Source organism: Bos taurus, chromosome 10, assembly GCF_002263795.3.
Source record: "Bos taurus isolate L1 Dominette 01449 registration number 42190680 breed Hereford chromosome 10, ARS-UCD2.0, whole genome shotgun sequence".
NCBI lineage: Eukaryota > Metazoa > Chordata > Mammalia > Artiodactyla > Bovidae > Bos > Bos taurus.
This window is the reverse complement of record NC_037337.1, coordinates 8,752,028-8,765,586: the sequence shown is the minus strand read 5'-3', so window position 1 is coordinate 8,765,586 and position 13,559 is coordinate 8,752,028. Positions and strand designations below refer to the sequence as shown.

Genomic DNA, 13,559 nt, shown 5'->3' with positions numbered 1-13,559 from the left:
CGGATTGTCAGGCCTGCGCCAGCAGCAGGCCACTGTTGCCCAGCGCGCAGGCCAGGGCTACTCCCGGGTCACCAAGGGGTTATGCCCTGCTCTGTCCCCTGCCCTACCTCTGCCCCCGGGAAGATCCTAGCTCAGAGGCACAGAGCTGCGCCTTTGGAGCGACCTGGGCGGGACCAGAAGGAAAGGTGTGCCTGGAGAAAAATCTCAGAGAAAAACTACCGTAGGTCGGGCCCAGAAGCGAGGCCGAGGCGGCCGCCGCTGCTTTAGCAGCTGCTCGGGGCTGGAGCAGCCCGGGCTGCGGCCGCCGCCTCCTCGGGCGGGCGCGGGCGGGCGGGCGGAGTGGGGGACTCTCCGGGCGCTGACATTTGCAGGCTGCCCTCCTGATTGGTCCCCTCGCCGAGCTGCTCACGGGTTCATTCAACTGTTAAGCACCTCCCCGTCTCTCTAAAGGACATTATAATGCAAGAAGCCCCCTTTTTAACCACAAACCGAATTTTCTTTCATTTAGGTGATCTATATATATCTATATCGTATAGCTTATAGCTTATATCTATTTTAAATAACTTAAAGCCGCTAAAATTTGGGGGGGAACAGCTTTCGCCCTGGAGCGGTGCGCGATGCTGTCTCACGCCGACCTCCTGGACGCCAGGCTAGGTGAGTGCGCGCCTCTCGCCCGGGCAGCCAGGAGAAGCCCGGGCAGGAAATTGTCAATTTGTTCCTTATTTTACCTTAATGTGCCCTAAATGGACTAATTTCTTTAAAAGTAATTGTGCTGCATTAAAGTTTAATTTAATTTAACATCGTCTTAAAAAAAAATCTATGGAATATGTAGATTCAAAGGAATTGGGTGATGTTACTTTTTGTTTTTCTTATTTTTTCACTTCCTCCCTCCCCCTTATTATTGTTTTTATTTTTTTGAAGGGGCGATCTACCCCGTGATAATTTGTTTGGAGGCGTTTTTTCTCTCTCTCTCTCTCTCTCTCTCTCTCTTTTCCCCTCCTGTTTACCTTAATTTCAGATTTCTTTCTTATCTTTTCCCCTCTCTTTCCCTCTCCCCATACCTCTTTCTGCTCCTCGTTTAACTATGGTTGAATTTGTAAAACTCAGTCTTAAAGGAGAAGCCACTGCAATAGAAGCAATTTACTAAGTGTACTCACTGAGAAAGGAGAAAAGCCAGATTCATCCTCGCAGGCATCCGGCCTGCAAAGGGAGTCGGCATTGCCAATCAATGGCTGAGAGGAACGTACCTTTTATATCTCCGGAAAGAAAAGTTGAATTCTCTAAAGTTTGATTCACTTATGTCTAGAGACTTTACTTGAGTTTTCTTAAAGATGTCTGGGTTACTGGGCTCTGGGTTTCCGGTTTGGGAATCTTTGGTGATGGATGTGACTCCATTTTCCAAACACTTTCTCTGATTTGAGGGGGAGGCGGAGCTGATTTGGGTTGATTTCAGGGGGTGGAAAGCTTGGAAACTTATTCATTTTCCGAAAGTGAGAGGGAATCGGCTGAGGGTCAGAGGTAGAGTTTCTCAGGCTGCCTAAGCGCAGGTGGGGCAGCAACGGAGAAAATTGTTTAATTTTCTTTCTTTTCTTCCCCCCTCCCCCCACCCCCCGCTCGGTTCTAGGATAAGCTCTGGAGTTCCTAGAACGCCGTGGGGGTACGGTTCATGAAAGGGTCTCCGAGGCATGTTTCATTGCCGGGACTAGGAATGTTTCATTGTGGGAGAGACGAAAGCATGTGTTGTTTACTAAGGGACCCCGCTGCGGAGAGAAGGGAAAAGGCCGGGAGACGGTCTTGCAACCTGGCAGTCCAGATCCTGGGGCCCCAGGCTGAGCACCCCGGGAGATTGCTCCGTAGGGCGACCGTGGGCGCAGAGGGAGCCGAGCACGGGGCTGGAAAAGGACCACGCGGGGCGTACAGTCCCTCCTGGAATGGCCAGAGCAGTAGTGACCGCCATCCCCTTGCCTCCTCAGGTATGAAAGATGCCGCCGAGCTTCTGGGCCACCGGGAGGCGGTGAAGTGTAGGCTGGGCGTAGGGGGCTCTGACCCCGGGGGCCACCCGGGGGACCTAGCGCCCAACTCCGACCCAGTCGAGGGAGCCACTCTGCTGCCTGGGGAGGACATCACCACAGTGGGCTCTACGCCGGCCTCGCTGGCGGTGAGCGCTAAGGACCCGGACAAGCAGCCGGGGCCCCAGGGCGGCCCGAACCCCAGCCAAGCCGGTCAGCAGCAGGGCCAACAGAAGCAAAAGCGCCATCGGACGCGCTTCACCCCTGCTCAGCTCAACGAACTGGAGAGGAGCTTCGCCAAGACTCACTACCCCGACATCTTCATGCGGGAGGAGCTGGCACTTCGTATTGGGCTGACCGAGTCCCGAGTGCAGGTACGCTGGGCTTGGGCGCCAGGGAAGAAGACAAGGAGGGCGTGGGAGGAATTAGGCAAAGGAAGCAGGGTCTTTTCTTCCCTTTCAGGGATCCTGGGCTAAGCTTTCCTGGGTGAAGTTAGCTCCTCTGCCCGCGAATTGGCCCCATCGATGGGCAGACAGTGCCCCCATCTCCTGCCAGTATAACCACATTTCCGCGGAAACTCCTCCAAAGCGAAGCCGGCGTCATTCGATTGCTAGGTCTCTTCCTTCCTCCCGAGAAGGAAATCTGCGGGTCTTCCACCTTCCGTGTCTCCTAGGCGGCGTTTTAACCCCCGCGGGCAATTCCACCCCAGCTCCCGTTATAGACAAGTATGTCATTACCCCCTAATGAGTTTGTGTCGTGTCTGGATAAATGGGAGAATGCATCATACAATACAGAAAACACGAAAAAGGAGAAAATAAGGCGAAGTGGGCGCCTTTCAGAAAAGATCCACACCTGGGTTTTCCTGCATATCACACTCCTGCCGCGCTCAGGCAAAATACCCTCTAGCTTCGATGCTTATAAAGGCTTCGAATCTGGTGGCCTACCAATGCGCTGGGGGAGCTGGAGCGATCCCCCACAACCTGAGTCCTGGTTTCCCCTAAAGTAACTTGGGCAGTGTGTGTGTGTGGGGGGGGGGGGGGAGGGGGGAGGAAATAAGGGCTTTCTGGTTTAGCTACCCGATTTGAAGAAAGGACACTTAGGTCAGAAAAGATTGACCAGTAGTAAACAAAATCATTACTGACCCCTTGTTGTTTCTAGTCCAACCACCCTCCAAGTTGTAAATTATATATAACTTACAAACCACACCTGTAACTTTTCTGAAAATTGGGGTATAAAAGTATAAGTCCGATGAATCTCAGATTTTTTCCACTTTTTAGAAGAATGAAAACATTATATCAAATATTTTATGGATAGGTGCTGGAGGTGAAATTCCAAGAGGGGCGGTTAGACTTGAGCTATCCAGGGTGCTGAAAACCTTTCTAGCCTGTCCTCGACAGGGTCTTTTCTGTTCCTTATCCTGTGTCAATCTCAGCTCTAGCTGCTATCAAAAATGTTAAAGATCTCCGTTTTACAAATTTTAAACATCAAAGTTTAAAGGTCTCAGTTACTTTACATTTGATCTAAAAGTCAAAAGTGTTCATAATCACAGTGTTGAATTTTTCTGTCTCCATTCAGCATTTTAAAGACTGTCTAACCTTCTGTTTTAAACAGTCAGCAAATAAATGTCATTGGGGACTTAAGGTGGTCAAGTTAATAAAGGGTATAACACACTATATTAACATTTTTACTCAGTGTAAATCTGGTGGTTTCTTTAGTGAACTCTGGAAGCCCTGAACCATGGGCCATTGAAATTAAGCATCAGAGGCACGTTAATTGCATTGTACAGATATATATTATTAGTGCTCTTAAGCTTTTTTTTTTTTAAACTTGCTCCTCTTTTAAATCTGAAATTGAGTTCATACCGTAACAGAAATATACAATTTCAATATTTTCATTACTGTTACTGATAGTATTGGCTTGTTAAAATCCTGTTGGTTCAAAATTCATACATTTTTTTCACTCAAGAGAAATACTATATAATAATTTTTAAGGACTAAAATGCTATTGCTTAACCTAGGCTTACTAGTAATTAGTTTGAATTAAAATATAACTTAGAATCACAAATAAAATATAATTGGACAACTGACTTTATGAAAAAAGAAAATGAGGTCTATTAAACTTTATTAGGTCTTCCAAAGGTTAATGGCAGTGATTCTTTTAATATAAGAAGTTATAAATGAAATAAAGCACAAACTATGTAATAGAAACAGTTATTTTTAAGAAGTACACAAAAGAATAATCAAGAAGGATAGAGACAGAGTACTTTAATTCTTCTAGCATAATGTTCAACCAAAGATAATAGCTTGATGCTGCTGATAGGAAAAATTTAATAGAATGGTAATTTCAATATTTTTAAAAATAATGTTCCATAGTTTAAAAAGTAATCAGATCAACATAACCTTCTTAATTAACATTTCAAAATGATTAACATTATGTAATGTAATGCAAAAATAATTTATGTAAAATGTATTTACTTCGCAATTCACTGTATCTTTGCTCCTTGACCAAATTCAAATTAAGTAGTAATTGGTTTATGTTCTTATATGATGAGTACTTCATAGTTTTCTTTATAGTTAACAGATTGCCACAAATTCTTTTCAGTATGTGGGCCACTGCTCTGATTAAAAATGATCTAAACATTTAATTTATTGCAATTGTATGTTTTTAAAGATACTTTTTGATTCTAGACTAAATGATCCAATATACTTATTTTTATCTATATCTGCCATATATCATCCTTTTAAGTATTTATTAAAGCACCTCTACTCACACGGAGGCCAATTCCATGTCTGATATCGCTCCTCTTTTCTGGCTAGTGTAATAAAACCATTCCTTTTATAGCATGCCATTATTAGAAACCAATTTCAGAATTATTTATAACCTGGAATGGCTTATTAAGCAGCAATGCGAGAATCATGCAAATTATGCGATCAAATGCAATATAATAAGCATAATCATTAGTCTCTAGCACGGATTAATTAACTTTCAATATTTTATTTACATAAAAACCAAATCAGTGAAATAACTTCTGCACAGTCAGGCTTGCCTTTCAATATTTTATACGAACAAAAATAATGTGCTGTAATTCCATTGACCGTGTCCCCCAGAATGGCCCTGTCACCTGCCACATCTTAATAGGGGGACAAGCCGAGAGTATTTTCTAGTTTTCTAATGGAATGAGAAATTGCATTTTCTTCCTCTCCCAGCACTATTAAAGTGTAATGAATTCGGCCCAGAGTTCACGGCTGGCTGATCGAAATGAACCTGAGATCTAGGCTTTAATACAGCTCCCCAGATTTCCTCCCAAATCTTCACATTAATCATTTGCCGGATTCCAATGAGATCTTCATAAAGCATTTGCTTCGAGGGGGGGAAAAAGTAATATTCTCTCTTTCTCCTCTCTTTCTCTATTTCTGAGCCATTTATAGGTGGGGAATTAAACGGGCTATATATTTTAAAATACATTTACAGTATGTCTATATTACTGTAACAGCAGATATCATGAAAGTGGATTTTTAAATTCCAACCTCCATTAGATTCTCACTGTTGTATTAAGCATCTTCTGAGAAGAGCTGCATTTCAAACTGAGTACAAAGTTGGCTGTGGCTGCGGTTAATATATTTCCTGGAGTTGTCATCTGTGCATTCTCAAAATCTCCCTTAGGTTTTACCTGCATTTTAATCCGTCATGCTCTAGTTTTCAAGTGGAAACATTCACATTTTAAAAACATATGCATCATACCTTGGAACGGAGGTGCTCAGACCCCATGCAGATTTTTTTTTCCCCAATCCCAGTAAGCCATGAAACATAAAAAATTTTGTAGCCATCATTTGACTACTAACCCTCAAACATAATTGAGCACAATTTTTTGATTATTTCTACAATATTTAGTTCTTCAACAGCTGTTCTTTTCCGCTTGTACCTGAGATTCAGAAATCTTTCTGGCAGGCATGTTTTCTACTGAGATTCTTCTGGGCAATTCCTCCCCACTTTCTTCTGTTTCTTTCCCCACTCTCCACACCATGCCCACCGCAAACAGTCAGACATTTCAGAAGTCACTGACATTTGCAGGGTTCTGGGAACCGGTCTTTAATCTATAGATACCTTTCGAAATATATCTGGGTGCAGAATGTGAGGTATGCGGACCATTTTGGTCACAGACACCGTCCTGTCTAGGGCTCCACCTGGTCCAGCCTTGAATGGATAATGCAAAGCGACCTGTGGCAGTCAGTCTCCTAGAGGTGCTTTCCTGGGCTCCTGTGGGTTACTCTCTGCTAACAGCTCAATCCTCGGCCTGCTGCCGCATTGATCCCAGTCTCTATCTAGGGCCCTGCTGCCTCATTTAATCCACTGCGCCACCAGCTCGAGGGGTTTTAACAGGGAAAGGACCCTGCATCTTTACCCAATCTGGACACTACAGTAGGCAAAAACATGGAAAATGAGGTAGAAACCAGAAGAGATGAAGTGGTGGGTGATGATGCATGTATGGTAGAAAAGCCAGGGCCAGCCCAAAGGCTGAAAAGAATTCTAGATTGCAGGGCTGTTCATATTGGTAAATGGAGAGTGTAGCTCCACTTGCTTGGGTGTGTATAACTGGTTTACTGGGAAAGGGGATCAGGTACTCCCATACTTGTGATAGTTTGCAGAATAAACACTAAAGAGTTTGGATTAACGCATGACCTTACAGTGGTCAAGTTGCATTGACCAAATTAAATTATGAGAAAATTCAATCAGTACCTAAGCTGTGTCCCACATCATTTATATTTATGCATATAAACCTCCAGCTGACTATATATTGAACTGCAAGCCTGCCAAATGGACAGGCTGGCTTAAAAAAAAAAAAAATCAAATTTAAACATGGGGTGAGGGGAAGTTTTCCTGGTCAGGCAGTTTACTTGATGTCTTTTGGGAAGAACCTTTCCTTCCCCTGTGGTAGTGAATTTGACATTGACAGGCAAATTTGTCTTATAAAGTCTGAACTTTCAGGGTCTACTGTTAAGAAAAAACTAATAGGAAGATTATTTTCATTTGGAGTATATTTTATCAAACACATCTCCTTTAAAAAGACATCTGGGTTTGTCTGAGCAAAATTAAATTTGATTCATAGGTAGTGTGAGCTTTAAACTTGACTTCCTTTGGTTTGTAGTAGTCAGAAGATTTGCTTTTAATTTATAGATGAAATGAGGCGGGGTGGGGGTGGGGTTGAGGGAACTGGAGGCTTTGTTATTTGGGATCCTCAGTAAATTCTTGGAAATAATAGATTTGAAAGCCCTGAGGCTTAGGGCTCTAGCAGCGGGTTCCAGCACACCTGCACAACCCAGATAAAGGTACCCTTAGAGGGGCTTGAGCACGAGGCACGGACTTGCGGCAGTAGTACCAGTCGCTACGAATCAGAAGTCACTGTGGTGACCCAAACTACACCGTAGCTCAGTGGCGCTTGCTTTCCCACATGGATCACTATGTTAAGCTCTCCGCTCCGTCATCCGTGGCGTTAGGGGTTTTCTTTTGTCTTTCGATTTTGAAACCGGCTTTGTCATCCACAGCTCTTCATCAATTTCCAAATTTCCAGCGTTTCTGAAAATTCTATACCCCATCATTGTTAATGGCACGCTATTAGGCCACACGGGTACACATGTTTATCTTCATTTGTACACCTGTGGGTCCAGGTTTGACAACATGCCTGCCTGCAGACCAGTGCGTCTGAGCGGCTCGCAGAATGTGCCGGCGCGCAGGGGCGTGGTGAATACTGCGTGTGGTGTCTGTCTGCTCGGTGTGTAAGTGCTCCCAGGCACGGTCACTCAGTTCTCCTGGAGTTGGCGCCCGGTGGAGGCCCGGGGCGCCGGTTGCCTAGGGCTGGTGGAGAACCAGGGTCCCCGGCGTTGTGTGGGGGCGCGCCGGGCCGATGGCACGTGTTCGGCCTGGGGCCGAGGGGGTGGACCTGCCGCGGGTTTCTCGGGCTCGGGCCCCCGACGCTCCTGGCCGGCCCGCGGGCTAACAGCGCCCTGTGTGTTTCCCCACCCCCGTCCGCTCCAGGTCTGGTTCCAGAACCGGCGCGCTAAGTGGAAGAAGCGCAAGAAGACCACCAACGTGTTCCGCGCGCCGGGCACGCTGCTGCCCACGCCAGGCCTGCCCCAGTTCCCGTCGGCTGCCGCCGCCGCCGCCGCCGCCATGGGCGACAGCCTGTGCTCTTTCCATGCCAACGACACCCGCTGGGCGGCGGCCGCCATGCCGGGCGTGTCGCAGCTGCCGCTGCCGCCGGCGCTGGGCAGGCAGCAAGCCATGGCGCAGTCGCTGTCCCAGTGCAGCCTGGCGGCCGGGCCGCCGCCCAACTCCATGGGCCTGTCCAACAGCTTGGCGGGCTCCAATGGCGCGGGGCTGCAGTCGCATCTCTACCAGCCCGCCTTCCCCGGCATGGTGCCCGCCTCCCTCCCCGGCCCCAGCAACGTCTCCGGCTCGCCCCAGCTCTGCAGCTCCCCGGACAGCAGCGACGTGTGGCGGGGAACGAGCATCGCCTCCCTCCGCCGCAAGGCGCTAGAGCACACAGTCTCCATGAGCTTCACTTAATACCGCCGCGCCCGGCCCGCTCCGCCCCCTGCACCGCCCCCCGGTCCGCCCCGAGGCCCCGGCGGCGCGCGCCCCGGCCCCCCGCTCCCTGCCCCGGCCCTCGCCCGGGCGCCCTGCCCCGTTCTCCCGCCGCGGCCCCAGCCCCGGCGCCCTGCTCCCTCCCCGCCCGGCCTCCACCACGTCTCGTCCGGCCCTTCCTTCCCTCCGTCCTCCACTCTCCCGGGCTCACCCCGAGCCTCGGCCCGCGAGGCCTCCCTCCCGCCTGATTCCGCTCCCCGCACCCCACCCGCCTCACCTGGCCCCTCCCTCCGCCCAGTCGCGAGCGCCCGGCCCCACGCCTCCCCGCGCCCCGCCGCCTCCCGGCCCGCACTCGCCGTGCTCGCGCCCTCCGCCTGGCCTTCCGACGGGCGGCTTGCCCATCCACACCTTCTCCACGACGCCTGCGGCCCCCTCGCCCCGCGCCTCGCCCCTGGTCCCTTCTTGCCCAGCTCCTCACGCCCCCGCCTCCCGCGCCCTGCCGAAAGCATCCTTCCCGCCATTTTACTTAGCAGGGAGTAGACTCAGGATCTGAAATCAGACACCAGTGGACTGGTTTGTGGGCAGAAACACACACACCCGCACTCTCGCTCACTCTCAGACACTACACACGCGCGCGCACACACTCATACACAGTGCACCTAGGTCACACACGGACGTGTTCAAGGGACAGCACAATGTTAGGATTTTTGTCTAAAAGGAGGGCAAGCATCTACTACCAACCGCCTCATCTGAGGGCCTAACTGATTACAATTTGATTTATCCCTGTATTCTTGCACCGAACTCCTTTCTTTCTTCTCCCACTAGCCGTTCCTTGCCTTGTCCATCCAGTCACATACCTGCAGCCGTGTATTGGCTTGCAAGAGAACGTTTCTGTTTCATCTTACTTTTATTTTCTTAAGTACAACTATGTGAGGGTATTGAGGGAAGGCTTCTCAGGAGGAACATGTCAGTGGATTGGGTGGCTGGAGTAGATTAAAGCAGTCATGTGATGAAGAGGTGATCTTACCCATTTTGATAAATGTCTTTATGAGAAAGAAAGAAACACGTAAGAAAATTTTCCTTTTGTAAAAGCAAAAGCCACATCTTTTTTTTCTGGATCCTTCAGGACTGGGGTTGGTTTGCTTCCTTTTTTCCGTTTCTCTCTCCTCGCGCTGCTCTGTGCCCTTGGTTGTTTTTGTGGTCGTCCTGTCTTTCCTCGTGCCCCTCGGCCACTGCCCTGGCCCCTGCCGGCTGCCGAAGGGTGCACTCAGGCATCTACAACCCTGCAACTTTGTACAGAGAAACGCAATCAGCTCTTTCTGCATGTGCTGGTCAAATCCAAACCCAGAGAACAGAAGCGCTTTCGAAGAATGAACAAACATGTGAAATAGGATGTTTTGTGTAGATAAAGCATTCTTGTTACATACTGGTCAATTTGTGATATGTTTTAACTTATTGTCTGTGCTTATTTATGGAATTTGGTTTTCTTAATAAATGTTTGAGCTAATACAAAGCATATTATTTGACTTTTCCGAACAAGTTTATATCAAGTTAAATGTAAATGGATAAAATAAAATCATTTTCAGTATGTGATACGGAGAATGATGGGTTTTGGTGTCAGTTTGAATGACAGAAGGGTCTCGTGGGGGGAAGGGAAGAGAACTTTTCTAAGAGGTTCTCGGTGCCCAGTTGGCGGGATCCCCGCGTCTGAGACTCGTCTGCTCTTCGGTGGGCCTGGGTTCAGTTCCTAGGTCGCACCGCACCCTAGGCAGGACGCACGGATACAGCGTCCCCGCCGGCAGGCCTAGCCTGCAGTCCCCGGGTACGCAGGCCGGAAGTGAGAAGCCGCGGGGCGATGGCCTCACGCGAGCTCGAGGCCTCGCGAGGCTTCAGGTCGACCCCTGCCTCTGAGGCCGAGATGGGCCTCCGGGCGCAGGTGCCCGCACTTAACGCAGGGCCCGAGAGTCGACAAGCTTCTCGCGTGAACGGTCTCTACCGGACAAAGCAGCGGACGGGAGCCCTCGGCGTCGGGCTGCGTCTGGAAGCACCACGGTGACGGAAGCGTGGAGAGCTCCGGAGCTCTTCCTTCTGGCGTCTGCCCCAAGGTACCCGGTGGACTAGAGAGGCCCGGGGCCCTTCCCCGGGGGCCTAGGCTTCGAGGCCGTCCGAAGGAGGCGGCCGGTCCCCTCCGTGTCGGGGGTCCAGGCGAGGCCTCAGACACCTGGGGCTCCAGATGGGGGCACGTCGTGGGGAGAAGGGTGTCCGGGGCGCCCTGGCTGCGGATCAGGGCCTCTCAGGCCTTCCCTGGTTTACACTGGGTTTGCTTTAGTTTTCTGAGGATCCATGCTTGGGTCGAGCTAACCTCACATTTCGCCACGTGTTCAGCGCACGTCCCCACACTAACTGGTAGTGAAAAATTGCTGCAGTTTGTTTGCGGTAGAATGAGGCGGAAGGTTTCGGGTTTTTTTTTTTTTTTTTTAAACTTGAAGGCAAATCGGTATCGCAGGCTTCCTTTGGAAGACTAACCAAAATCAATCTTGTGGTTTGAAATTTAACGGTCATTATAGGCATTAAAATGCACCCTTTCCCATGGGAAGATTTCTAATTTAGTTGCCGAAGAATGGAAACCCTAAAAACTCCCTTGTCCTAGAACACAATTTCAAACCGTTGGGCTAGGTGTGAGCTTAGGGCCCTGTTGTAATTTGTTACTCAACTGAGAGAACACAATGGGATCTCCTGGAAGGTGAGGACAAAAAGGCATGGTTTTCTATGATAATGAAAAATCATTGGTTCATGTTATCTTAAGAATTTTAACTAAAGGGGTTCACACAATATTTCACTTCTACATTTTCTAAAGGGTATATAATGTTAGAGGGTATTTCTAAAGGGTATTTAATATAATGTTAAAATATTAAGATAAAAACAGGCTCATGTGGGATTTCATATAAAAATGGAACAGTTTTATATTTTAGAACTCATCTTAGATTTTAATTTAAGTGTGATAACCAAATTTCTAAAATATCTGTATATGAAAAATACTTTTCCTTGCTTTTGCTTTTTGTCATATTCTCCGTTGGCTTGGTGCTTTTTTTTTTAAGGTGAATTTGTGGATACTGTAATCTCAAGTCACATTTAAGAGATCAGTACAAATCACACATTGTTTCACCACTGAGCATGGAAGGTTGTTTACAAGGATGCTAATTTTACAGCTTTTTTATGCTGCTATAAAGCATAACTTTATGATGTAGGAATGCAATAAAGGATGCTAAGTGGAATCTTTAAAAATTGTATTTCTGCAAGGCAAGGGAAATGGGACTTTCATTTGAAAAAAAATGGGGCAACTCAGAACACTGATGAGAAGTTGCAAATCAACTGAAGTGATAGATGCTTTCAAAGATACTTATATTTCATAATGTAATGGTTATTTATCAATATTATAATGAAAGTGTGCAGAGTTTTTCACTTTACCTGACTCTGGAATAATATTTGTTTCTATGGCAATAGATTTTTGTATTAAGAATTCTGAACATTCTAATGTCATAGATGCCGTTAGCATAAGGGAAGGCAACCTGGTCTAAATTGTTAAGGTTGACAGTTTAGCAGTGATAAAAAGCAGATAATAAGAATCTCAATCACAAGCCTGAGAGATTTCTGCATTTTGAGGGAGGAAAAAAAAACTAACAACAGAGTCATGCTTCATGTTACTTTTTTACTCCTTATCAGCAATTCTGACTCAAAACTGTTAAAGTTTTAAAAATAACTAATTATATTCCATAAGGGAACAGAGACAATAACGAACGATGAGTAATATCAGAGAACAAGGTAGATAAGTACAGCATGTCAGATGTCCTGCCTCTAATGAATTGTACTTTTTGCTGAGTAGTCTTTTTTGGCATTGAATACCATCACCACGTGCTAGCTAGGAAAAGTCAAAGTCTATCACGATGTAACTGTATGATTGATTTATTTGAATACGCACTTTTATCTTTGTATCTTTATTTTTCAGTGTCGGTACTGAAGATCATACGTGGCATGCAAGTGATGGCATAGTAATGATCTTGCACTCAGTTTACCTTTTGTTGATGGTGGGAGAAACAAAATATAGGACTTTAGCCTACCAGAGATGACGTTAGAGACTGAATAGAAAATAGCGTGCAGAGCAATATGGGTAAATCAAGGTAGATGTAAATGGAAAATATAGAGGAAGTTCTAACTTTGAGGCAATTTATGTTTGATGTCATCAGTGACTGCTTACCTTGAGCATGAAAACGTTTTTAATTTGTGTTGTGGACTTCACGTATGCATTTTTAGGGTAAAGAAAAAACTTCACCCACAAAGATGTGTCTTCTAGTAATGGCAGTAGTTAACCTGTCAGTTGAAAGAAGGTAACCTTCCTTTTCTCCTTTTCATGACATAAAGATAATCTCATCTGAGGGCATTTATGTGAAGAAATAACAGCATGGCATGGTGAAACTACTGGCTCATTAATCCTGGCATCTACTTCCTACAGGGTTCCTTGATTAGTTAGATTCATTCATCGGGCATTTCAGAGTTTTTGATTTGTCACCATTGGCTAGGTTCACTGAGTTCAGACTAAATTGAGCCAGAAGCAATGTTTATTAGTAATTTTGTAGTACAGGCTACCCTAATAATTCAACCCAAATATCTCATCTGAAAAATATCCATTCACCCTCGCTTCTAATGTGGGCTGCAGCTGTGTTCGTAGGGAATTGAAAGAACACAAGTGATTGGGCATGTATTTTCTAAATTATTAATATGATGGCTAATAGCTGTAAACCCATCTTCGTATCCAATGCAGAAATTATGATTCATTTTAAAAATGAAAGCAGCAGCAAAGGGGGGCACCCCCTGCCTGGCTCTCTGCTAGCTCTCAACAGTGCAGAGCATTTGGTACTGGAACCGTGGCCTGTTTACATGTGGTCATTACAGAGAGAAACAGAACAATGC

General features: G+C 46.8%; 1 protein-coding gene across 1 annotated transcript; it reads left to right on the top strand.

The window, feature by feature from the left end:
* Positions 1-449: 449 nt before the first annotated feature.
* On the top strand, positions 450-10,098 carry OTP (orthopedia homeobox). Its single transcript, NM_001103312.1, is given in 3 exon segments — positions 450-654; positions 1,974-2,383; positions 8,043-10,098. Coding segments are annotated over 3 exon segments (978 nt in total). The 5' UTR covers positions 450-617; the 3' UTR covers positions 8,574-10,098.
* Positions 10,099-13,559: the final 3,461 nt, after the last annotated feature.